This window comes from Drosophila takahashii, chromosome X (assembly GCF_030179915.1).
Source record: "Drosophila takahashii strain IR98-3 E-12201 chromosome X, DtakHiC1v2, whole genome shotgun sequence".
In the NCBI taxonomy this organism is placed as follows: Eukaryota; Metazoa; Arthropoda; class Insecta; order Diptera; family Drosophilidae; genus Drosophila; species Drosophila takahashii.
In genome coordinates this window covers 6,170,173-6,194,999 of record NC_091683.1, presented here as the reverse complement: position 1 = coordinate 6,194,999, position 24,827 = coordinate 6,170,173, and the positions used below count along the sequence as shown (strand labels likewise).

At 41.0% G+C, this 24,827-nt stretch overlaps 5 protein-coding genes across 10 annotated transcripts; 2 read left to right on the top strand and 3 right to left on the bottom strand.

The window, feature by feature from the left end:
* The first annotated feature begins 389 nt into the window (after window positions 1-389).
* Window positions 390-5,996, top strand: Cdc7 (Cdc7 kinase). Of its 2 annotated transcripts, XM_017137389.3 has the most exons (4): window positions 390-620; window positions 733-1,039; window positions 1,103-1,325; window positions 4,080-5,996. In XM_017137389.3, exons 2-4 carry the CDS (start codon window positions 763-765, stop codon window positions 5,482-5,484), a joined length of 1,905 nt encoding a protein of 634 aa, XP_016992878.2. In that variant the 5' UTR covers window positions 390-620; window positions 733-762; the 3' UTR covers window positions 5,485-5,996. The 2 variants fall into 2 exon arrangements, with proteins under 2 accessions (XP_016992878.2, XP_070074779.1); XM_070218678.1 differs by lacking the exon at window positions 390-620 and having other exon boundaries at window positions 635-1,039.
* Window positions 5,997-6,925: 929 nt separating this feature from the next.
* On the bottom strand, window positions 6,926-7,807 carry LOC108054398 (zinc finger protein 593 homolog). The gene is made up of 2 exons (XM_044395706.2): window positions 7,699-7,807; window positions 6,926-7,637 (listed from the first exon to the last, which is right to left on the bottom strand). The coding sequence occupies exon 2, from the start codon at window positions 7,521-7,523 to the stop codon at window positions 7,032-7,034; it is 492 nt and encodes a 163-aa protein (XP_044251641.1). The 5' UTR covers window positions 7,524-7,637; window positions 7,699-7,807; the 3' UTR covers window positions 6,926-7,031.
* A 213-nt stretch (window positions 7,808-8,020) lies between these two features.
* Window positions 8,021-19,300, top strand: Trf4-1 (Topoisomerase related function 4-1). Of its 4 annotated transcripts, none has more exons than XM_017137365.3 (5): window positions 8,021-8,210; window positions 11,050-12,219; window positions 12,946-13,626; window positions 14,373-15,067; window positions 15,353-19,300. In XM_017137365.3, exons 2-5 carry the CDS (start codon window positions 11,286-11,288, stop codon window positions 16,025-16,027), a joined length of 2,985 nt encoding a protein of 994 aa, XP_016992854.2. In that variant the 5' UTR covers window positions 8,021-8,210; window positions 11,050-11,285; the 3' UTR covers window positions 16,028-19,300. The 4 variants fall into 4 exon arrangements, with proteins under 4 accessions (XP_016992854.2, XP_070075383.1, XP_016992855.2 ...); XM_017137366.3 differs by lacking the exon at window positions 8,021-8,210 and adding an exon at window positions 8,241-8,435; XM_017137367.3 differs by lacking the exon at window positions 8,021-8,210 and adding an exon at window positions 9,171-9,240.
* Window positions 19,301-19,595: 295 nt separating this feature from the next.
* LOC108054435 (C-type lectin 37Da) lies at window positions 19,596-20,338 on the bottom strand. The gene is made up of 2 exons (XM_017137400.3): window positions 20,181-20,338; window positions 19,596-20,116 (listed from the first exon to the last, which is right to left on the bottom strand). The coding sequence occupies exons 1-2, from the start codon at window positions 20,296-20,298 to the stop codon at window positions 19,662-19,664; spliced, it is 573 nt and encodes a 190-aa protein (XP_016992889.2). The 5' UTR covers window positions 20,299-20,338; the 3' UTR covers window positions 19,596-19,661.
* A 190-nt stretch (window positions 20,339-20,528) lies between these two features.
* On the bottom strand, window positions 20,529-24,807 carry spirit (Serine Protease Immune Response Integrator). 2 transcript variants are annotated; one of them, XM_070219283.1, is made up of 5 exons: window positions 24,673-24,807; window positions 23,541-23,775; window positions 22,870-23,178; window positions 22,188-22,407; window positions 20,529-21,538 (listed from the first exon to the last, which is right to left on the bottom strand). In XM_070219283.1, the coding sequence occupies exons 2-5, from the start codon at window positions 23,614-23,616 to the stop codon at window positions 20,914-20,916; spliced, it is 1,230 nt and encodes a 409-aa protein (XP_070075384.1). In that variant the 5' UTR covers window positions 23,617-23,775; window positions 24,673-24,807; the 3' UTR covers window positions 20,529-20,913. The 2 variants fall into 2 exon arrangements, with proteins under 2 accessions (XP_070075384.1, XP_016992887.2); XM_017137398.3 differs by having other exon boundaries at window positions 24,386-24,718.
* Between the last annotated feature and the right edge of the window lie 20 nt (window positions 24,808-24,827).

Here is a 24,827-nt window from a genome sequence, read left to right as displayed (position 1 = left end):
TCAGCAGGGGAATAGCCCTAATAAATAAATATGTAATATTTTATATTTTAGAGATTATCTCTTAAAAAATGGCTTAAAGAAATGCAATTAAATATTAAAATTAAATAAATTAAACACAAACAATAACTAACTGAAGTAGTATCAAAATGTGGCTTAAAAAACTAGCCAAACATGTTTATTTCAATAAATAAAAATAAGACAAAAAATAAATCTAGTTAAACAACAAGTATATATTTTTTATAAAGAGATATTTAAAACCTAGGGTTAAAATCTGCCGGTTAAATGATTTTCCCGCCAACGCAGTGTGACCAGCTGGGCGGCAGCAGACGTTTCGGGTACTTATGGCATGGTATATTATATTATAGGGCTTGATACTTTCATACCATCTCTCGCTCCCGCGGAACGGAACGCCGACGACCGAAGACGAGCACATAATCTAGACGATACGATACTAACCAGTGCGGTGGCCAGTTAATGTGCTCCATCCGGGGAACCCACTTGCGACCAGCGGACGCTGCGCCACAGCCAGAGTTCCGGGATTAAAGGGCGGCGCAGCAGTAGATTCTCTGGATTCTCGATTCTCTCTGGGATCTCTAGACAGCAGAAGAAGCATCGTCCAAGTGAGTAGTAGGCTATCACTCACTAGAAAGTCAAAACACACACACTTATTCCCTCGTTTTTGGCTATAGTTTATAATCGAAATTGTACCGTTTTATCCAAAATTTATCGTAGGTTCTCTAGATTTCCAGACGCAGATGCCCAATGGCCGATCGCGTTATGTGCCAGGAACTGGCGACGCCCGGGAGTCACCACTATCGTCGCCCCAAATCGAATGGTTTGGCGGCGAGTCCCCATCAAATGGTCTATGCCAATGGCGGGGGATCCTGGCGAGCGGCGCCCAGGAATCAGAGGCTTCCAGGAACTGGAAACAAATATATGGGAAAGTCCAGTGTAGTGGAGGAGCAGCAGCAGCAGGCGGCGGAATCCGAAATGCTGGCCACACCGCGAACACCCAAGCAGTCCCGCAATAAAAGTGAAGGTTAGGATCAGGTTAAGGATATCTCAAAATACCTATTATATTTTATATTCTCTATATATGTAGATGCCATCAATGATCTCCTGGTGCGAATACCCGACATTGGCAAGCTGTTCGATGTTCACAGCCGGATTGGCAATGGCACCTTTAGCACCGTCTTGCTGGGAACTCTGCGCAGGGAATCGCATCTGCCGGACAGTCTGCGTCGCAAGTTCGCCATCAAGCATCATATACCCACCAGTCATCCGGATAGGATAATGAAGGAGCTGCAGTGCATGACCAAGATGGGGTAGGTCTTTAATCCTAATCCTAATCCTATATATGTATACACAGTAAGCACTCCTCCCACGTCCTCTTCTTCGTCTGCGTCAAGCGCCGTTAAACGACGTCAGCCGGTAGCTGCCGCTCCATATCTACGTCATTGCAATTTATTTCGCCGCACGAACGAGCGAGAGAGACGGCTAGATGGCTATGGCGTTCGTTTATTGCACTTTCACACGCCATTCACGTGCCCATTTACAGTTACATTGAAGCCCGTAGCCCTCTCTCTGCACAGCGAGAAAAAGTCTCTAGTTTTACATATAAATATTGCCAAAATCTGCCAGAAATTCACATTTATTTACGCCAAAAGACAGAGAAAAAGAAATCTGTTTAATATCGCATTTAAATGCTTTTGTTTTTACCAAGAAAATTGTAAATTTTTTTTTTTAATTTAATAATTATTGGTTTTATTTCAGTCCTACAAGTTATTACCTATTTGTAATGCATTACTTACAAGAATTGGGGAAGAATTAAGCGTTTTTTTTAAACTTAAAAAGGCTAAATAGGCTAGAAAGTTACAAGGGCACGAGTTCAAAACCCACCCTTGAGTAAGAAATTGTTCTATTTTATTAGCTTGGTATTTATAATTCCATTATTTATGCTTTTAATTAATATTTTCCAACATATACTGATGATTTTTTGATCAAATCTCCTAGTTATATACAATTTTTTTCCTGTGTGCCAGCTGTAATGTTTGTTTACAGCCCGCGCACATCACACATGCGTGGTTTTCGGCTACAGACACTGGCATATCCTGCAATCCCAGCCGTCTGTTATCGATTCACGAGCTACTAGCCCCCGTCAGTCGATTAGATTAGGCGTACTAGTCCCCCCCCCAATCCGAGTACGAATACGAAACCGAATCGAAATCGGTTCAATACCGCCTCGAACCGGAGGAGTTTGGGGTAGTAGTACCTACATCGTCATTGGTCAGCTCCCTGGATATTTCTCTATTTCTCCTATACCAAAAAAAAAACAAAAAAAGAGTGAGTGGGTATACTGTTTGTGTGGGCGACCAAGTTGCGTGTTTGACATTAGCCGGCTGCCTGCCCCCGGATTACCCATTACCCATCTTTTGCCCCTCAAACAAAAAAAAGAAAGACCCATTGCCTGCTGCGATTTTGTGTCTATTCAAGCGATTTGCGCAAATTCCGAAGACCCAATTGCGTCACAGCCGACGATAATTATGACTGGGCCATGCCGAGTGCTCCCTCACGTATTCACATATTCACATATGCCGTATGGTCGCTCGTATTCCGTTTGCCGTTTGCCTGCCCATCGCCCAGTTCGCAATTCGCATCTGCCATATCGCCCATCGCATCGCTCACCTCTCGGCAAAGTGCTGAGCAGCTGGCTAGAAAAGTGGCTCATAAAGATCACGTGGATTAAAGAAAAAGTTTTTTTGTTCAAAATATTTTTATTAAATATAAATTATTGGTCCTTTAAGCATTTTTAACAGTTCTAAATTATAGTAAATCCCAATCCCAACTACAAATCAACTTGCATTCTAACTCAAAAAGTCTACATTTACCTACAACAAGTTGGTCCTTCAAGCATTTTAGGCAATTTTGTGATTAAAAGGTAACAGGAATTTGAAAAAGTTTGAAAATATAAATGTTGTAACTACATATCAACTTGCATTCTATCCCAAAAAGTCTACATTTACCCACAACAAATTGGTCCTTCAAGCATTTTGGGCAATTATAAACTAAAATAAACCACATTTCCACATACTTTTGATAAATTTATTAAAATATAAATATTTTTGTGATTAAAAGGTAACATGAATTTGAAAATATTTAAAGATATAAATGTTGTAAAGTTGTTGGCTATAAAATAGCTAAAAACCAGTTCATCACTGGTTCTGAGTGACGTCGAAGTGCCTCTCACTCTCTCCCTCCGCCTGTCTCACTCCCACTCATCGAAAGTGGGCGGAAGTGCGGGGGCGTATCTGTTGTTATTGTTGTTGTTTACCTTACCTTTACCGACAGGGAGCAATAACAACAACTATAAGGGAAAGTTGACTTACAATAAACCGGCTGTCGTCCAGTTTAATCAATTCATTCCATTCCAATCCATTCCAATCGTATTGTTCACATTTTATTTTCGCTATCTTTAAAAATAACATTTCTGTGGGCTGGGCACTGTCTATATAGATTTGAAGAATAGGAATTGAACAAATCTGTATTAACGATATGTATTTTTTAAAAATCCAAGTTGAAGGCCATAAAAACTGATTCTTTGTGGATTCACAATCCTGACCAGAATTTAAATCCTTTAAGATTAAGTATTATAAAGATTCGGTTTCAAATACCACCTTTTCCAAATCAATTTTTAGATTTATTTTTAGTTTGAAAAAATGTAATCATATCGGTTTCAAATCCTACATTTTCTTAATCAATTTTTAGATATATTTTTAAGTTGAACAAAAATGTCATCATATTTTATTGTTTTATGTTGAAAATATCTGTAAAATTTGATTATCATATTAATTTATTTTTTCTTCCTTTATATCGAAATCTAATTGTTATAAAAGTTCTGGTTAAAATACCACTTCTTCTTAAGAAATTTGTAGATTTATTTAAATAGGTTAAAAATTATTAAGATCAGTGCCAAAAATTAAATTGATCATCATATGACCCAATAATATTTTACCCACCCTTATATCGAAATCCAAAAAATGAATCCCATCTAACGTATTGTTTTCTCGCTCTTTTTCTAGTGGCACCGAGAACGTGGTGGGCATCCACTGTTGCCTGCGCTGCGACGCCTCCGCCGCCTTTGTGATGCCCTACATGGCGCACGACCGTTTCCACGACTTCTACACGCGCATGGATGTGCCCGAGATCCGTTTGTATATGCGCAATCTGCTGGTGGCCCTCCGGCATGTCCACAAGTTCGATGTGATCCATCGCGACGTGAAGCCTAGCAATTTCCTCTACAATCGCCGACGTCGTGAGTTTCTGCTGGTTGATTTTGGCCTGGCCCAGCATGTGAATCCTCCTCCGGCAATGGGATCTTCTTCTGCCGTCGTCAACAGTCATAATAATAGCAAGCGGCCGAGGGAACGGGATGCCATGGAGGCAGTGCAGCAGCAGATTGCACCAGCGGATGCTGGCCTGGGCGGAGCTGTGAAGCGCATGCGTTTGCAGGAGGACGTCAGCAAGATGCCTCTAAAGCCAGTCAATGATATTGCCGAACAGCATCAGCAGCAGGATGGCTCTAATCCCGTCCAGCCAGTGCAACAGCCAGTGCAGCAGGGGCAACAGCAGCAGGTGGATCAAGCACCCTCCTCATCTGGCAGCAAGTACAATACAAATCGCAATGCCGCGGGATCGTCGAATGCAAACAATGCCAAGTGCTTTTGCTTTGCCAATCCATCCGTTTGCCTCAACTGCCTGATGAAGAAGGAGGTTCACGCGTCGCGTGCTGGAACTCCTGGCTATCGGCCGCCCGAAGTGCTGCTCAAGTATCCAGATCAAACGACCGCCGTGGATGTTTGGGCAGCTGGAGTGATTTTCCTATCAATCATGTCATCTGTATATCCCTTCTTCAAAGCACCCAATGATTTCATAGCGCTTGCGGAGATTGTAACGATATTCGGGGATCAGGCGATCAGGAAAACTGCTCTCGCTTTAGAGCGCATGATCACGCTCAGTCAGCGATCGAGGCCATTGAATCTGAGGAAGCTGTGCCTGCGCTTTCGCCACCGTTCCGTCTTCAGCGATGCCAAGCTGCTCAAGAGCCACGAATCCGTGGACGGGCGATGCGAGGTGTGCCGCAACTGCGATCAGTACTTTTTCAACTGCCTGTGCGAGGATAGCGAGTATCTGACGGAGCCGCTGGATGCCTACGAGTGTTTTCCGGCCAGCGCCTATGATTTGCTGCATCGCCTGCTGGAAATAAATCCGCACAAGCGGATCACCGCCGACGAGGCGCTGCAGCATCCGTTCTTTACGGCCGCCGAGGAGGGGGAACAAACAACGGGGGATCAGGAGGCGGATGGAACACCCAGGAAGATCCGGCGGCAGAGATATCACAATCACAAGACGGTGGCCGCCACGCCGGAGCAACTGAAGCAGCAGGTGGCCCTCGATCTGCAGCAATCGGCCATCAACAAGCTGTGAAACTAGTCCTCACATTATCACACACATTTTGTATATAAAACTATACCCCAAGTCACATGTCACGATTGTATATACCACGCACACCCATCTGAAATCCCAGAAGAACCAGAAGAAACTCGTCCAGTGTACACAAGTGTCCAAGTGGCCACATCTACTTACCTCAAGCTGCAGGAAGAATAACCAAAAAAACCAAATGGAGCACATATATTTATAGGAAAAACGTTTCAATCATGAACAATAGGAAAAGGAATACCAAAAAAGCTAGGAGAGAATGATCATGAAGATTATGGCCGCCAAGGATTGTATATTGTATGGGCTGGAATCCGCGAAGGCAAGCCAGCAAACCAACAAAGAAAGTGCATGGATGCACTAACCATCATGTTGTATAGTTCGAATAGTCTTAGCCTAGACCTAAGTTTAATTATTGTATATCCGAGAGCCGCTCGAGCGGAGATATATGAAGCGAAAATATATTTATACCATGAAGAATGAATGAAATTGAAAATATCAAAGTGAATTTTATTTTTGAAGATTTTTGGACTGCAAAAGAGATATTTAGTTTGAAAATCAAGCTATTGAACTGAGATTTAAGGCAAAATTTTAACGAATTTTATTTAAAGTTTAGATTTTAGAATTTTTGGGTATCTAGGATCCTTGGATTTCCTTAATACAAATGATAAAAATCATATTTTTAGGATAAAAATGTATTTATAAGAATTTCAGTACAAGAAAACATAGTCTTGAAAAGGTAGATCAAAGGATAGGCACCGATATAGATCTGAAATAGGTTTTGATTTTCTAGGATCCTTGGATATCCGTATTACAGATGTACAAAACATATTTACTTAACAGAAAATCAGTTTCCAGTTTCATAAATCATTTTATTTTTGAACATTTTACCAATCCATAAATTGAAGTTAAGATTTTAGAATTTCAGGGTATCTAGAGTCTAAAATCTAGACCTCAAATATGTCATAACTTTCTAGGATCCTCGGATTCCCTCAATTCAAATGATACAATTATAAAACATATTTATGTAGGAAAAAAAATGTATTTATAAGAATTACTTTACAGGAAAACAGAGTTTTGAGTTTCATAAATCAATTTATGGATTACCAACCCATGTTTAAAAATTAAATGGAGTTAGCTTTTAGAATTTCAGGGTATCTAGAGTCTAAATCTAGACCTTAGTTAGAATTCCATTAATTCAAATGATACAGACACAAATTATATTTATGTAGGAAAAAAAATGTATTTATAAGAATTACATTACAGGAAAACCGAGTTTCGAGTTTTATAAATCAATTTATGGATTGGTAAAATGTTCAAAAATGAAGTTTAGGTTTTAGAATTTAGAGTCTAGAAAATAGACTTTAGTTAGGTTTCCCTTTTCTAGGATCCTTGAATTCCCTTAATACAGATGATTTAGATACACAACATATTTATGTAGGAAAAAAATGTATTTAAAAGAATTACATTAAAAGAAATCAGAGTGTCGAAGAGCCCTTAAGAACTAAGTTAGGATCCCCATTATCCCATATCGCCGGCTAAGTCTCCATTTTCTCGGCCTTCTTGCGCTTCGTTTTGGACGTCGATGGCGATTCGGCAGCAGTCTCCTCCTCCTCCGGCACCTCCTCCACCCGGATTCTCTTCCCGGCGACGACGTCCTCCTTGGAGGGCTGCGTTTCCATGGCCCGTTTCTTGGGCTTCACAAAGCTGCCACGCCCCGCGGCCCGTTCCGCCTCCTCGATGCTATAGGGTTCGATCTCCAGTGCCTTCAAGCGCCGCTTGTGAACCTTGGTACGGAAATGGGCCTGCATGGCGGTGTCGTCGATGAAGTACTTGGCACAGTGCACGCAATAGAACTGCGCGAAACCGGGCTTATCGAGGTCCACGTTCTGGTTGATCAGCTCCCCGCTGCGGGTCTTCAGATCATCGTCGATCTGGTCGAGATCACGGCGCCGATTTCGCACACGCCAACGCCTCTGGAGATGCGTATCGCCGTAGTGCATCTTCTTGCGCTTCGTTACCATTCCCATTTTGCTGGAGTTTTGTTGCAATCACCACGGGGAGCGAAATGAAAATAAACCTTTTTTGTTTTGGCACGTGTTTTGGTTGTCAGCTGAAGTTCGTCTGTCGACCCCTTCTATAACCTGCAATGGGTTTAGGTATTAAATTCTTTAACTAAGTTTGTATTTTGCTGCTTAACTCTACCTTTTTTGGCCGAAAAACGGGGTTTTTAAGTTAATAATATAATAACTTAATGCGCATCAAAATTCTCACTGTTCGATAACAAAGATGTGTGCACACTGGTGGTGGGTGACTCGGCTAAGTTAGAGATGGCCACCGATCGATAACACATCAGATGTGTGCACACTGGCAGCTTATCGACAATTATGGTTGGTGACTCGGCTAAGTTAGTGATTGTACTCGCTAATATAGCGAGGACACGCACCCATACCACATCCAATTTTAGGACCATTTGCCCTCGCTTTTCCCCAGGGATTTTCCGGTATTTATATACTGCCAAAAATACCACATCCAATTTTAGGACCTTTTCCTCCATTAGTCGCGTGTTCGCACACAAATTGCAATTTTGCTGTCGTTTTTAAACTAACTAAAGTTAACGGGCGTTGCAAAGGGACAATCGCGGTGGAGGAGTGCAATCTGCACAGGAAATGCAAGCTTGCATTGCGAGGCGCAGCCATTGCTTATGATTAATTTCGGTAATAATTCGATTCTCGAAAGAACCAGTCGTGTGCGTGTGTGAGTGTCTCGCTGCGTGCGAGTGTGTGTGTGTGTGCATAAAAAGGCATAGAGGCAAGAAGGAGTGAAAGAGAGAGCCAGAAATTGTTAGTGCTTATAAGGATATATATAGTGAGGAGGGAGAGAGAGAGAGAGCGACGGAGAGAGAAGAGTGCGAAGAAGCAGCAGCGACGCCGACAACAACTGTAATTTTCCATTAATTTTTGGGCGGGTTTTGAGCTGCAAAAAAACAACTGTCATACTATAACTATAAGTTTGCTTTGCTTTTTTTTATGGTTAACATGTGTATTTTGTGCACGTTTCGGTGCGCGCGTGAGTGTGTGCGTATGTGTATGTGTGATAAACTTGAAATACAACGCAATCGCAACGAGAACAAAACTCGTCAAGGTAAAACGGCAGAAAAAAAAAAAGGAAAAAATAATAGTGTGTGAAAAATTCCAACGGAATTACGCGAGGAATCATGTGAAGAGCGCACCCGATACGCACGTGTGTGAGTGCGAGCGAGAGAGAGCGGGCGATTGGAGTAGTCTGCCTAATTGATTTTCGCCTAATTACTGCAGCGGTTGCATAAATTAAATGTTTACATTTGCCGCCGCGGCCAGGGCTGCCAAACCAGGCCCTCGCAGCGAGGTGGCAACCCTGCGGACCTATCGAAATGGCCCCTGCAATTAATTAATTCAGCCCAATTTAAGCCCAGCATATTTTGCCGGTTAAAACAATAAAAAAGCACTCGCACTCGCCCCCTCTCTTTCCGTCCTTCCCTATTCTGATCATCACCTCGCGCCCTCTCCCTCTCGCTCGGTCGGCCACCTTGGGCCGTTAGCCAACACTGACCAGAAAAGTGTTGTTAATTTGCCTAAAATGTACAAGTACATGTGCGCTGGCCCGCTTCTGTATGTGTGTGTGTGTGTGTGTGTGCGGGAGTTTTCCTCTGCCAAATGCAACTTAATTCTTAAGGAAAATTCAGCCAACAAATGAAAATCGGATCGGGTAAAATACATGTAGTTTGTGGCTGTGTGCGTTCGGCGGTGCTTTGGCATTGCTTTTCCCTGGCTCTATTTTATTGTCATTTTATTTTTTCGGTTTTCTTTTCTTACCTATTTTTTTTTCGTTTTTTTTTTTTTTGCATAATCGAAGCCGCCTTTCGGTACATGTGCATGTGTGCTGCTGTCCCGCTCCCACTGCCACCCCCATACTACGGCCACCTGTACGCCCTTGCCTTCGTGGTATTGGTGCGAGATATAATATCACTTTGGAAGTCATTTATTTGCGGGCCTCGGAGTCTCGTGAGCGGTTTTTTTCTATTTTTTTTATTTGCTTTTCATATGTGAAAAACCTTTTTGTTGTGGCCCATTTTGGTTTTTCTTTTCTTGCCAGTGTGTGTGTGTGTGTGATTTTTTTTGCGCTCTGAAAAACAATTTTCGCCTGGCGCCTTTAAACGCTTCAGCTGCAATTGGTTGCAAAAAGGAGAGAGGGAGAGCGGGGGGCATTTCTATTTGTAGAAAAGAGCGCATAATTTGCAATAGTTTGCCTGCCATTTAAGCTTTCCATTCGAGCGAAATGCATGCAAACGCCTTTTTGGAGAGTGGCAGGCCAAAAACAACAACAACTACTACTACCGTTACTATTTATTGTTATTTCCATTTCCCTCTCTTCTTTCTCCCCACTTTCCTTTGTTTATTTATCTCCCCCCGTTTAACCTATATATCGATATCGGTAGTCTGGTATCGGTATCATTCGGTTGCCATTCAAGTGATTTATCCAATTACAAGCATACAATGCCGTGTTTTTATTGATCTTTCCTGGGAATTACCAAAGTTCGCATAGCCCAAATTGGAATTAATCAAATTTCTATATAAGGTAGAACCCAAAATGCTTAAATCTTTCAAGTTTTATTAAATTACATTAAAGGAAATAGGCTATTTCATCTTCGAGAACATTTCTTATAAATAAAAAATTAATATTTCGATTAAGATCACATAAATAGAGACTTAATATTGTCTTAAAACTATGTAAAACTTCTTTTTCTACCATAGTACTTCCAAAATTACAATGTCTTTTATTTTCTCCTAGATGTTTTTAATAGCTTAGTCTTAAAATTAGTATGCCAATTAAGGAAAAAAGGGCATTTCATCTTCGAGAAGATAAAAAAAAATTCATATTTCGTTAAAGTTTACATAAATAGTGTCCTAATACCTCTTTAAAATATATAAAACGGTTTTTTCTAGCATAGTACTTGGAAAATTGCTATGACTTTGGTTTCAATAGCTTAGTACTGAAATTATTATGAATCAAAGCCTTTAAAATGCATAAGTTTATAAGAAATAAGTGTTAAATTCCTTGAAATTAAAAAATTTTTACAAAATAAACTGATATAAGAAGTAACATACAAAAAAGAATTATGACAATCAATAATTATGCTTGGCAACTCTGATGCAATGGCAACCCTAAACCCTTAATAATTAATAAAATATAAACTGATATTAACAGTAACATAAAAAAAGAATTATGACAACCAATAATTATTTTTGGCAACTCTGATGCGATGGCAACCCTAAATCCGGATTGTTCAGAACATACTGGAAACTATAAAAATCAATATCGAAAGTGATTAAATACTGGACTATAGGAATGTCAATGACCAGAGTTGCCCGTTGAAAAGTTATAATTTTTAAGGGTTCTATCAAAGGAAAATCAATTGAAAGTCGACAGACGTCGGTGTCGGTTCTCCAGGCTAAAAAAAACCCATTTAACAAAAGAAAACTAATTAAAATTTATTTTTTTCAACCTTTCCCGTAGCTCTTGAATGCTGAAAAACTGAAAGAGTTGAAGGCCCAAGACGATAACTCCATTCCCCTGTGGAACACACAGCCCACAGATCTCTACCGATCCATATAGAGAAACATCTATATAATATATCATATTATAATAAACGCAGGACGCAAGGGGGAAGAGAGACGAAGGAAGGACGAAGCGAAGGAGGACGCGCCCCTCTCGTTTCCCGCCCAGCCAACAGCCGTGTGAAAGCGTCTTGAATGGATCCATTTGTTGGCTGGTTTCAGAAGGAACAGGAGGGACCATCGCTGCGCACATGGTTAAAGATTTGGGAGACGAATGCCCAGGAGATGGGCGCATTGCTTGATCAACAGCTACAGCAGGCGACGACGACCAACGGCAGCAGCAGCAGCAGCAACAATAATAGCAGTAGCAACAACAACAACAATTCTACTACCAATAATATTGGTAACAATTTAACGGGCAAGCCCTATTTATCGCGACCCAACAGCTCGCTAAATCGATTGCTGAATTTCCGCGGCGATTCTGTAGAGAACGGAACCACTCAGCGGAACAGTTCAGCGGCTGATTCCACCACAAATCGGGATAACAGCTCACCCACCAACAGCAGTTCAACCAACGGACCCGGAACAGCAGGAGGATCAGGAGGAGGAGGAGGAAGCGGATCCAATAGTCCGGCCAACACAGCTGCTGCCACCACAACGACTGGGCCACCAGCCACTAGCAACAGCAGCAGCAGCAACAGCATGAGTGACACTAGCAACAACCCGCCACAGACAACGACAACGACAACAACCACGCCCGCCGCCAGTCGCACGAACAACAGCATCTACTACAATCCGTCGCGGAAGAAACGGCCCGAGAACAAAGCAGGCGGCGGTGGGCATTACTATATGAACAACCACATGGAGATGATAGCCAAATACAAGGGTGAACCGTGGCGCAAGCCAGACTATCCGTATGGCGAGGGCGTTATTGGGCTGCACGAGGAGATCGAGCACTTCTATCAGTATGTCCTGCCCACGCCCTGCGAACATGCCATTCGGAACGAGGTGGTCAAGCGCATCGAGGCCGTTGTCCATTCCATCTGGCCACAGGCGGTGGTCGAGATCTTTGGTTCCTTTCGCACCGGCCTCTTTTTGCCCACCTCCGACATTGATCTCGTTGTGCTAGGTAACTGAAAACACTGAAAAACTGACCTTAAACAAGAAAAGATAACCTTGCAGATCATTCCTATTAATTTACAAATCAAACTAAGCAAAAATGTATCATTTCCTATTATTTTGACATTATTTTTTCTGACCTTTCTATGGCAGATATATGATATAGTCCTCTGATTTTGATAAAATTCAAATTGAAATTCGGAAATATTAAAAAAAAGTCAAATCCCAGAGTAGGAGAGAATACAATAGAAACCAAAGAAGCTATCATTTATTTCCTATTATTTATTTATTTATTTTTAATGGGAACATTAATTTTCCGATCGTTCCTATGGCAGCTATATGATATAAACGTACGATTTTTTTAAAAATTCTATCCCAAATTCAGAAATATATAAAAAACATTGTTCCCAAAATTAGAAGGTAATATTAAAAAAAAAAAAAACCGAAGCTAGATTTTTTTTCCATAATTTTTCCGATTTTTCCAATGGGAGCTATAGGATATAGTTGTCCGATCCGGCTGGTTCCGACTTAAGTACTACCTGCAATAGAATGAAGACTTTTAGGAAAGTTTCAACCCGATAGCTTCAAAACTGGGAGACTAGTTTGCGTAGAAACAGACGGACAGACGAACGGACATACGGACATGGATAGATCTAACTGACTGAAATCATAATACCCTCTGCAAGGGTATAAAAACCATTTGGAATACCATACTAATACTCTTTTCCCTTTTTAGGTTTGTGGGAGAAACTGCCGCTGCGCACGCTGGAATTCGAGCTAGTGAGCCGCGGCATCGCCGAGGCCTGCACAGTTCGTGTCCTGGACAAGGCATCCGTGCCCATCATCAAGCTGACGGATAGGGAGACGCAAGTGAAGGTAGACATATCGTTCAACATGCAGAGCGGCGTTCAGTCGGCGGAGCTAATTAAGAAGTTCAAGCGCGACTATCCGGTGCTGGGGAAGCTGGTGCTGGTGCTCAAGCAGTTCCTGCTGCTGCGCGATCTCAACGAGGTGTTCACCGGCGGCATCTCGTCCTACTCGCTGATCCTCATGTGCATCAGCTTCCTGCAGATGCATCCGCGTGGCATTTACCACGATACCGCCAATCTGGGTGTGCTGCTCCTCGAGTTCTTTGAGCTTTACGGCCGTCGTTTCAACTACATGAAGATTGGGATCTCGATCAAGAACGGCGGACGGTATATGCCCAAGGATGAGCTGCAGCGCGACATGGTCGACGGCCATCGGCCATCGCTTCTCTGCATCGAGGATCCGCTGACGCCGGGCAACGATATCGGACGCAGCAGCTACGGGGTCTTTCAGGTGCAGCAGGCCTTCAAGTGCGCCTACCGCGTCCTCGCCCTCGCCGTTAGTCCGCTCAACCTCCTCGGCATCGATCCACGGGTCAATTCCATACTGGGTGAGTGATGGTGACTCGAAATTGGAGATTAATTGGAATGTTATGAGTGTGAAATTAGGGTTTTATTGTTATATAGCCTTTTAAATATTTGTTAAACCTTTCCCAATCTGTTTTCAATATTCACACAATGTATTTATACCATCTTTTCAATATTTAAGTACTTTATTTTGGTTAAAAATTGTAGTTTTCGTTATGAAACTTTGTATGATTAAACTTATTGAATGTTATGAGTGCAGAATTAGGGTTTTATTGTTATATGGCCTCTGAAATGTGTGTTTAAACCTTTGCCAATCAGTTTTTAATATTGACATAATTTATATACAATTTATATTAAATTATTTGATTTTGGTTGAAAATTGTAGTTTTCGTTAAAAAATTTAAAAGAAATTTAGTTGATTTTACGTCACATTTAAAGATAAATTGATTGGTAAATAACAATTATCTAAAAGATATACTTTTAATTTACTTTTAAATTGCTCTGTTATATTTGTTTTTCATTTCCCATTTTATTTTTTTATTTATTGCGTTTCTGTTTGAAGAACTTTTCAACTAAAGTTTCTGTTTATTCAACATTACAAGCAAATAATATTGAATACAACTACTGTAGTATTTTTATAAACTAGAAACAAAGAATTTCATACTTAAGGTGACTTGAAAAAAGTTGCTAAGCTACGCTTAAAACATTTTCTGCTGATAACAACTGTATTATAGCTCTCGATTTGTAATGGTTTTCTTTGTTCCCACAGGTCGAATCATCCACATCACCGACGACGTAATCGACTACCGCGAATGGATCCGCGAGAACTTCGAGCATCTGGTGGTGGTGGACCGCATCTCGCCGCTGCCCACCGCACCCGCTGCGTACGCCGCCTCGAATGGGGCGCCCAAATATGTGATCATGCCCTCGGGCGCCGTTGTCCAGCAGCTGTACCACCATCCGCAGCAGGTGCAGGTGCAAACCACAGCCCACGGAGGGCATAGCCATAGCCATCACGGCCATTTGCATCCGCTTGGCCAGCCGTTTGTCACCGGAACAGCTGCTGCATCTGGGGCGACAACGACGACGTCGTCGACGACGGTGGCGTTGGTTGGCGGAGTGGCCATCTCAGCCGGCGGAGGAGTCCAACAGCAGCAGCAGCTGCAGCAACAGCTTCAGCAGCAGCAACAGAATGCCACGAATGCCCATTCCCATGCGCAGTCGCAGCAGTCGCAGCAGAACCAATCGCAGTCGCGTCACAGACGTGGCAGCACCTCCTCTGGCGATGATTCCGAGGACAGCAAAGACTGCGATGTGGTCGAGACGACGACGTTGACGGGCGGACAGGAGGTCATCGATATCACGCTGTCGCCGCCGAATGGCCTCGGCTCCTCCATGCCGGTGCAGCCGAGCAATTGGAGTGCCGGTGGCAATGGAAACATCAACAGCAGCTCATCCTCGTCGGTAATGCACACAATCCCCCGCCTTGACACATGATGACTGGTGGTGGCCGGCTGCCTAATGCCCAGGCATCAGGTGGTCGGCTATGCTCCCATGCTGGCCGCAGTTGAGTCCCCCCGGTTGTATTTGAAACCGAAACCGAAACCGAACCCGAAACAAGCACAAACAAAATTTCTGCATCATCCAAAGACCTTGGGAACGGCAACTGCAGCCAGCATGACGAGAAGCATGAACAGCAGCAGCAGTAGAAACAAGAACACATGTATAACCTCTTCACCACCAAAACAGCCGGAAAACAACGCCGCCGCAACGCAGGAGATGGTGGACCCAGAGATGGAACCAGATCAGCAGCAGCAGCAGCAACAGCAGCAGCATCATCAGCAACATCACCACCAAGAGACTTCCGGAGTTAGTAGTGCCTCCTCCTCCTCCACTGGAGGAGGCTCTGGACGCAACTACAATCAGCGCGGCAACCACAATTCCAGTGGCTACTACCACCAGCAGTACTACGTGCCACCGCCGATGCAACAGCAGCAGCAGCAGCAGCTGAGCAAGTCCAATTCAAACTCCTCCTCCTCCAACTATCACCAGCAGCACCATCACAGCCATAGCAACCATAGTCACCGGCAGCAGCAGCAGCAACATCACCACCAGCAACAGCAGCAGCATCACCAGCAGCGACCGCAGCATTTGCGACTGGGCGGCAATCGCTACCAGAAATCGGTAGGTGGATCGCCCACCATCAGTGCATCGAACAGCAGCAGCAACAGCAGCAACAGTAGCAGCACCAGCGGGAGCAACAGCAACAACAATCGACTGCCGCCGCTGCGAGGGACGCTGGTGAACTCGTCGTCGGCTATATCAATCATTTCCATATCCTCAGAATCATCCATTGCCAGCAGCAGCAGCAGCTCCTCGCGATCCGGTCAGGATCAGCAGCAGAACGAGCGGGATGAGCGATAGGATTAGGCTGTAGGATGTAGGATGTAGGATCTAGGATCTAGGCTACAGGAAGAGATTGTGAATGAGAGAGAGAAAGAGATAGTTACGAGTTAGCAATATTTATGGATTATATTTCTTTCTCAGGTTAACTGCAAACTATGCTGCATTTTTCTAATTAATATTCCTGCTCCTGCTCCTCACTTCCTGCCTTCACCTCCTCCAAATCCCACAACAAACTAATGTTTAGACTTTATTTTACATTGCTGTCTCGCTTAAATTAGAAGAGCGAAGGAAACCTATTAAGCTTAATATTAGGAACTTTGCCTCTGATTTCGCTAAATGTATTTCATTTTGTTTCTAAAATAAACATGAAAGCAAACAACAACAAAAAAAACAAGAAAGCAAAAAAAAAAATATATATATAGATATATATTAGATAAAAACGGTATAAATATAAATGTAAACTCATAATTAGATTGTAATGGTTTAAAAGAGCGATAAACTGAAGTATGAAATTAGCTGCTAACATATTTAAGGTCCGCAAACATATGTTTCTAAATCTCTCTAGAGCTCCAACCCCCCCGCATCCAATGTAGTTTCCCTAAAGGCTCTACGTTTCAAGCAAATGTTTTGTAAACTAAAAATCCAACCCGCACTCCCTAAAAAAAAAAACAAAAAACGAAAATACTGCGCGCAATTCTTACGCTAATATTACTAAGTGAATTTGCGCGCAAATTGTAAAAAAAAAAAGTAACATATATATACGAAAAGCTAAAAATCCCATTTTTCCTACCATCTTCCTCGTAACCTAACCTACTCATAAACTTCTTCTATTTTACTTCAAGTTAATTTTATGCCTGAAATGTATATGTTTTTATGATTATGATTATGCTTACCATTATTACTATTTTGATTACGATGCTTATTATTAGTTTTTATAACTAAGCTCAGAGGATAACGAGCCAACTAAAATTGTAATTAAACACATTGCTCAGACCTAAAAAGCAACTCTACTTTTAAGCAGAAACAAACAAAAAAAAACCAACACAAAAACGACAAAAAAAAAACAAAAACCTACAACAACAAGAAACGCATCTTTTGTTTAAACTTACTGTACGTTTAGTTGATTATTATGATTATGCAATGTTGTGCATTTCGCATAGATTCCTGCCATTTGTTTTGTATAGTTCACAAAGCTCTGTAAATACTTAGTTACCGCCCCCCGCCCCGCCCACTGTGACACCCCCACCCGCTCCCGCCCCCTCTAAACGCACTGCCATTTTGAGAAAGGTTTTTAAAAAACACGTCGAAAAGGAGCTAGCAGAAAAAAAAGAGTAGAAAAGAACATTTAGACTTTGTACATGTATAACATTTTAGGCTGTTCTTCTTTCCATTTGTAAGAGAAAACAAAGAAAGCAAAACAAAAATAATACCAAACAAGAAACAAAAGCAAAAGCTAAAGCAAAAACCGAACTAATTGTAAAATCACTTAAATAGTCTACGAATATGTTTGTCAATCGTTTTGTACGCGAGTCTGGAGTATAGAGATCAATTTCGGATCTGTAATGCTAGGCAGCAAAATTTTTTAATGTTCATTTGAGAGTACCACTTCCTTTTCCGATTCATATGAGATCGTAAATGACAAAAAAAAAAGGAGACGTCTTTAAAATGTATATATCAAAACATGTTGCAATATTTTAATATTGATTACTTTTGTTGGGTGTGATTGTGTTTTTTTTTGTTTTTTGTATCGTGTAAACCAGATGTAAACAGAATTTGTTAATTCTCCTATTAATTAATTTTAATATTAAAAAATAGTTTTCACTTTCGCTTTTTTTTAAATTCCTTTCTAAACATGGTTGTAAAAAGGCTTGTTTTCGAATAATGAGCTAAGAGTTGAAATATCGAAAGAGGTTGAAAACCTTAATGAAGATGAATTTCGTTGACGAATCGATCAATATACTAAGCAAAAGTGTTCTAAATAATTTAAGTTATTCATTGAAAAACGCGTTTCTTAAAGTCATTTAGGAACCTCAATGGTTTGGAAAACATGAAGTTCGGTACAATATCTTTTTTTTATGTTGCCTTGTGTGAATAAAGCTATGTCCAGTGTTGGCAAAGGCCGAAGGTGCTCTCTCCCTTTCGCACGATGACTCCTACAAGCTTGCAGCTGAGCTATGAAGCCCACCTTACACACACTTTCTCGCTCACCCACATCACAAACATACACACACAGGCGCATAAGCACTCACACAGACACCCAGCCCAAACAGAGAGGGACACATAACGGTAAAGATAGCATAGAAATTTGAAAAAATCGTGAAGAGAAGGCAAGGAGCCGTAAGTGAGAATGAGATAGCGATAGAGCGAGAGAGGGAGTAATCGTATAAGAATTATTAAATTTATGCACTCGTCTGTTGAATATTTATATGAATTATATGTATGTAGTTACTAATATTAACTAATTGATAAATATACAATATTTATATGCATAACTTGTGGATTAATGTGGACAAACAAATGTTTAGAATTAGCGATTTAGCCACGTAAGACTCGTAAATCGTAAATCGTAAATCGAAAACTACTTAGACTACATAACTGTGTACCAGAGCATATGTAAGCACTCCCACACACACACACAAGAAGAAATACATCACAGCCACAACACAACTCACGCATAATCGCTATGAATGTTGAGGTTATGTCGTAGATTTTTCAATATCGATCACTGTTCGCTTAGCCTAGCAAGTAAGCCGAAGAACTAACTGTAAAACTAACTCATTTCTTTACTGGATTCCATGCGTCTCGTCCTTTTCCCCTTATCCATTGTCCCTCGGTTTTCGTTTTGGGCTATCGTTTCGATTTTATGATTCCCATCCAAACCAAACAGATCCAATCCAATCCCCAATCCCAAACACCATTCTAATTATTCTATTCGCATTTGCTCTTCCTTCCTTCCATAATACGCATATGTCCTGTGTGCCGTTGTTGTTATATATACACAAGCATATACTCGAAAAAAAACATTTTTTTGTCGTCGCGATATTAGAGGGTATTAATAAATTAAATTAAATTTAATTAACTACATTTAACGCAACTAAATTCAATTCAAGTGAATCAAATGAATCGATCGATACATGTATATGATAGAGTTCAATAGCTGTGTAAGAATCGGAATCGTAACAATTTAGTATGCAAAAATCGTAAATCTAACTGATTGTATAATTAGCGAAAAGAGAAAACGGAAGCGATAAGCAAAACGATGCGACAAATAAAAGCCGGCAAAAACTAAAACTCTCGAGTGTTCAATGGTTCTATCGAATATTATATTAATTTCTTTGCAGTTTTTAAAAATCTCGAGTTGCCCCAAAAAGTATGCAATACTTTGTTAGCTACAGAATAAACAAGAGAGTACGCTCGACTATCAGATACCCTTTACTCAGTTAAAGGGGGATATGTAGGCGGCTGTTTCAATTTGTGTTCATAACTTTTTAAAATTTTACTCTACAATTAACGGGTTAAAAAAGACAAAACTATTCTAAAATCATAGGCCCGTTTTGCCCCACCAACCTCTATAAACAAATATGTTTCTTAAAGAGGGACCCATTAATTAACTACCCTTTATTTAGCTCAAGCCTAGCAAGCGAATACAGAACTACCACTTTATGTAGGTAAACTTGAAAGTTTTGGGCTCCGTCGCCTCGCAGACGTAGAGCATCTGGATCTTGCAGTTGGCATCGTTGATCATCTCCCGGGTGGCGAACATATGGACACAGTTCTCGTTGCCGCCGTAGTTGTCCGGCATTTGCTTCGGCCCGTTCCAGGGGGCATAGGTCATCGGCCGGCCGTTGGACATCCAGTAGAAGGCGCCCTCGGTGCCCAGGTCGTTGCCCGATATCCAAAAGTAGTCGTTGTTCTTGAAACCCTTGGCCTTCATGTACTTGATCAGCGCCTCCATTTCCGGCTTGTCCTCGATGGAGGCCAAGTGGGCGTTCATCATGCGACAGGCGCCGGCCGCCTGGAACCAGTTGACCTTGTTCATCGGCTCGATATAGTAGTAGTTGTCCCCGATCCGCACAAATGGCGTCGTGTCAATCTCCGAGGGAATGCCTAGAGTTTAAGTAAATTATATAATATTAAAAAAATTAATAATGATAGTTATTAGAAGGTTTACCATTATAGACTTCGGTGCGGTAGTTGGTAAAAATGTTCACATCGGGCAGATAGGCAAAGGACGAACGCCAGGCACTTCCCAGGATCAGCAGGAGCGTTGTTGTGCGGTACATCTTCATTGGCTGGTGTTCAAGGCCCAACTATCCGGCGTCCGTAGTTCTGGACACTTATATAGCCAATAACTCCAGCTGTTTGTGTCCCATGGATATGGATAGCAGCTGAATCAGCCGCATAGTTCTGTTTAAGAAATGCGATCCACTGAAAGTGAACACCCAGTAATGACAAGTGTACGCAGTTCCGTCAGTTGGTATAAATATTTTCTATAAATATTTGTTTATTTAAATCGATATTATTAGATAGGTAACAGCGGAAAAATGTTTTCCTAACTATTGATTTAATTTTGTTTTAACTTAACATTTTTTAAGACATAAAAGCATTATAAGAAGATATTTTTCTAAATATTTAAAATTGGATTACCCTAAATTTTCTTTATGTGGTTGCTAAAAAATGCAAAGAAAATGTTTGTTGTAGAGTAGAAAATTGGTTTACCTAAATTTTTATGTAAAATTCAATTCAATTCAATTCATTTGTTATAGTAGACATTTTATAAAACAAATAATGTCTTCTTCTAAAAAATACAATTACCAGCTTGCATCCTTAAATGTCCTTCTGTTAAGCCCAAGTTTTGTATATTCACAAAGCTTTTCTTCTATCGAAAATAAAATCTCAGATGCTCAGATCATCGCTCTTAGATCGAAATCGGGACCAGTAGCCTCGATGGGCTTCGAGGAAACCGCCTCCTGCTGCGGCGGCCACACAATGCCTTCGATCCAGTCGACGAAACTGGAGACCCTGGTGTACACCGACGGCGGCCCACTGGCGCATCCCTGTCCCAGCGACGTGATGCCCACCACATAGCCCAGTGGTCCGTCCTGCATGAGCAGCGGTCCGCCGGAATCGCCCTGGCACGTATCCCGCTCGCCGCTTATATCGCCGGCACACATCTGCGTGCCCTTCAGTCCCTCGGCCAGCTGATCCACCTGGTAGTGCACCTGGCACTCCTCGTTGCTCACGCTCTTTAGCGGCACCTTCAGCAGCTGGGCGGACGAGAGGCCGGCGAAGCTGGTCTGGCCATAGCCAATGGCCGTGACCAGCGAGTTGGCCACCTCCTTTTCGGCCCAAATGCAGGTGGGCTTCAGTTCCGGCTTGGCCGCCGTTTCCAGCTCCAGCAGCGCAATGTCGTTGTAGGCGGTGGTGGCATCGTATTCCGGATGGACGATCACCCGGCGGATGAGCAGATCCTCGCCCTCGGCCAGGGTCAGATTGTCGCCACCGAGGCGAACCTGGCTGGGCGGCTCACTGGAAGAGAAAGACAAGTTATAATTCGGATTTCATAAAAAATAGTATTCAATTGTAATCAAGGCTGTGAAAAATAGAGCTCCCTTAACCTATCCACCTTTTATCAAATCCTACTAAAATCAGTACCCAGAAAACTCTCTTCTATCTAAATAATTCCAAAATAATGAATGAGATATAAAAAATGTAAAAAATATAATAATGTAATGAAATAAATTCCAAATAGTTCCGAAATACCAAATAGACATAAAAAACTGTACAAAAATAAATAGAATAATAATAATTACCAATTAACCTTTAAACTAAAAAAAAAGATAATAATAAATGTAAATGTAAAATTCCAAATAGTTTCTAAATACCTTATTAGACATAAAAAACTGTAAAATATAATAAAATTAATAGTAATAATTAAAATAAACCTATTTTAAGCGAGCTTAAGGCCTTCTGCTGTTATATCTCTATAAAAAACCCTCTGTTACTTTAAAGCTCTAACTATAAGACAACTCTGACAACTTTTGTAGTTCTAGCTTTTTAATCTAACGAAAATATCACTGAAGCCTTGGGAACCCAAAGAAAAAAACCCAAACATAGTGACATAACAAGATTTGCTATCAGTTCCCACATTAAGAATTAAGAGGGCCCCCAAACTTACCCGCCCAAGTCGGCACAGTGGGCCGCCGTCAGAACAAAGTTGTTGGCGATCAGGGCGCCGCCGCATCGATAATATATCCGCTGATCGAAGTTGGAGCGCCAGCCGAGCGCCGCCATGAAGGGGAATTCCCGCGGACGGGTGGGCATGCCGCCCACAACCGAGACCACGAAGGTCAAGTCGTTCTCGTTGATCTTCTTGACATTGTTCAAGTCGTAGCAGGCTGCGAATGTGGAATATGAAAGGGGAAACCCTCGTTAGTCATGGATTACATCACGTCAGAAAGTCAGACATAAAATATTGCAAAACCTGTTTAAGACTAATATATCTGGAGTGGATTCTTAATTTGTTTGTTTTTTCTTCCAACAAAATTATTTTTTATCATGGTAATATTTTTAAAAATGGAGAACTAGATGTAATTTCATAATTTAAAAAATAAATTAAAGTACTTCAATATTTTGGTTTATACCAAAAATTAATATTATATTATTTTAGGATAGAAAACGATATATATCAAATTGAACCATGGCTATTTAAAACCTAATTGATATTATATAGGTAGTATAATGCTCAATGTAATTCAATGTTTTGGTTTATTTATATTTTGTCATGACTATTTAGAACCTAATTGATATTAATTGTTTGCTCGCTATATTGTTATAATTATTTTCAAAGATTTTCTCACCCTGCAGACTGGATCGTACGACCAGTGGTGCTACGAAGGGATTGCGGGTGGGTGGCAGCGTGGGCGGCACCTCGGTGGCAATCGGATCCTCTGGCTTGCAGCACACAAAGTGATCGAATCGCACAAAGTAGCAGGTCTTGGGCGATTCGCGTCTATCTAGCCATCCCTTTAAAGCGCTGGGACAGTCCTCCATGCGCCGGCAACTGCCCTTCGTCCTACGGAACTCGTCCAGGTAGCACTCATCGAAGGAATCCTTGGGAAAGATGATGCCGCGCTGCGACTGCGGACTTATGGCCGGTGTTGCCTCAACTGTGGTGGAAAAAGTACCATTAGATGTGAAATTTAAGTGAGTCACTACGATCTACGAAAAACTCCCCAAAAAGTGGGAAAATCCTGACATAGATAATTATGATTACCTATTATATTTAAAATATATTTTTTAAAAACTAATTTCTATAATATGCAAGATTTTTGGATATTTGCTTTAAAAAAAACATGAAATTTAAGAATATTTTTTAATTTTACATTATTGCTGAAGTAATAAACATTTTATATTAATCTAAAAGTTAGAAAGTCCGTTAAAAAACATATAATTTCAATCGAAACAACGCGACTATCTGTTTTCTTGTACATGATTTTCTTGAATCTAGATTTTCTAGAATTTCTCTCACCTGCCAGCAGCGGAAGCAGCACCAGGAGCTGCAGGCACACGCAGGTGGATGTGGAAATGGGACTCCGACTACTCATCTTCCGTTCTTGATCAGCGCACGATGCGGACTGCAGTGGGGGTCAGCGATTGTATTGGATTGGCGATCGCAGATCGCAGATCGGAGAGCAGAAACCAGCCGGGCAACTTCCAACTTCCAAGAGGCAATTAGTCGAAAGCCAGAGAGACACTGAGAGAACCTATTTTGATCAGTTCCGGAATCATTATAGATAATACAAGATTTATTTAGTATTTAAAAAAAAATATTACATTTATTTCCATTTCAAAATGGTCTGTCAATAATACATTGTGGGTGTTTTTCAGAAATATAATTATAAATAAAATTTATCAGTGAATGATATTTAAAATAAAAAAGGTTTGTAATATTTCAAGATGACATTTAGTAAATATTTGTAAAATAATATAATTTATAACCATTTTAAAATGGTTTGTCATTATTACATAGTGAGTTTTTTGTATAAAAAAAAATTTGTATAATGTTAAAAGGATTTTTAACATTTCAAGGTGACATTTAGTATATATTTTTAAAACTTTACAACTATGATTTATCATTGAATAATCTTTTAAGTACATTAAATAGTAATACAAAAATTTTGTTCTTTAATTTTCTGTCAAGACTTTTTTGATCAGTGTCGGATCATCGTTTTGAAATCATATTTGTTTCTGTACAGGCACGCGTTCTTTCTCTGTGCCCCTCCGAAAAAAATTTAATTATTATGAAAACAAACGCTGGCTTTTGTTCGAATCTCGTATTATCTGTCCAGATGGCTTTTGACACTTGTGACACACCGTTTTTGGGCTTTTTTGATAGTAGCCAGAATCAAAGTGAGTGCAATAAAGGCAAAAACAACCGGTTCTCTCGGTTCTTAATTCACTTTGCCCTGGCTCATTGAACTTGGCTTATTTGCATTGTTTATTTTCGCCAGCAGCTTAAGCAGCTTGAATGAATTGCGAGATTCTTGTTTTGTTTTCATTAGCTAACGTGCCTTAGGTTCGTATTATAACTAAGTACTTGTGTGTTTACATGCAGTGAGGCTGCGCTAAAGGCGCCAAAAAAATACATATGTATAACTAACTTTTTGAAGATAGCTCGGGAGCTTAGCTTAGGGGACTTGTTATAACACATAAGATCTGGTCACTCGAGGTAAAAAAGCTTTTATTATATTAAGTCTTAAGCGGGAAACTAGTGACTATGACTATTTGTATATATTTCTTTGGGTTTTGTAATAAT